Source organism: Penaeus monodon, chromosome 24 (genome assembly GCF_015228065.2).
Source record: "Penaeus monodon isolate SGIC_2016 chromosome 24, NSTDA_Pmon_1, whole genome shotgun sequence".
In the NCBI taxonomy this organism is placed as follows: Eukaryota; Metazoa; Arthropoda; class Malacostraca; order Decapoda; family Penaeidae; genus Penaeus; species Penaeus monodon.
The window spans coordinates 26,532,915-26,533,670 of record NC_051409.1 but is presented as its reverse complement, the minus strand read 5'-3'; the positions used below and the strand labels follow the sequence as shown (position 1 = coordinate 26,533,670).

At 40.6% G+C, this 756-nt stretch overlaps 1 protein-coding gene across 2 annotated transcripts in view; it reads right to left on the bottom strand.

Annotated features, from left to right (window-relative positions):
• LOC119588694 (tetraspanin-33-like) overlaps window positions 1-756 on the bottom strand; it is an 11,377-nt gene that overhangs the window by 4,277 nt on the left and 6,344 nt on the right. For both annotated transcript variants that reach the window (XM_037937331.1, XM_037937330.1), the window contains exons 2-3: window positions 369-575; window positions 41-214 (exon numbers count right to left, since the gene is read on the bottom strand). In XM_037937331.1, coding sequence (XP_037793259.1) covers window positions 41-214; window positions 369-575 — 381 coding nt within the window. The remainder of the gene's footprint in view (window positions 1-40; window positions 215-368; window positions 576-756) is intronic.

Below are 756 nucleotides of genomic sequence, written 5' to 3'. Positions count from 1 at the left end.
CGAAAAGAAAAAATCTAAAACGAAAACTAAGAAGAAGCACCTCAGTCTGAAGGAAGTCAACAAAGTTCTGGGTGTTTTGGCTCTCCCTGTACTCTTCGATGAGGCGCTTTGACAGCAAGTGTTCAATAATTTCCCTAGACTTCCACGGGAAAATGATGCAGGCAATAGCAAACATCAATTCAGCAATCAGGAAGATCGTCAAGCTCCAGAAGTACTGTTGAGGAAAGGAACAATTACTCCTTGGTTTATCAACGTGTTGTCTCCTACATATTTATTCAAAATATATCTCAACTTTAATTTCCCCCAGCACAAAAAATATAACAAATAAAACAAAAGAAAAACAAAAGAATGAAAATAAAATCTCTTACCAGCTTCAGCAGACAGAGGTTTTCCCGCAGAGCACCTACACACCCTGCGAAGGACACAATGAAGATAACGCTGCCGAGTACCACCATTACTCCTGACAAATCTGTGATGATGATGTAGGCCGTTTCCACAGACTTGAGGCCATGTAAGTCCTGAGCCGTGAACACAACTCCATACAGCCCTATAGCCAACACCAACATCCCAAACAGCTGCAAGAAGACAAAGAAAATCCATATGACATGAATAAATGTTGAGATATAAAAAAAGAAACTATGAAGGAATGTAGGGAAAGGAAAAAGCTAGTGTCACTTAGTGGTACTGGATTTCTCCTCTCTGCCTTTTGCTAATATATGGTGAATGGCAAAAGCCCATCATGTGCATGTGGCTGGG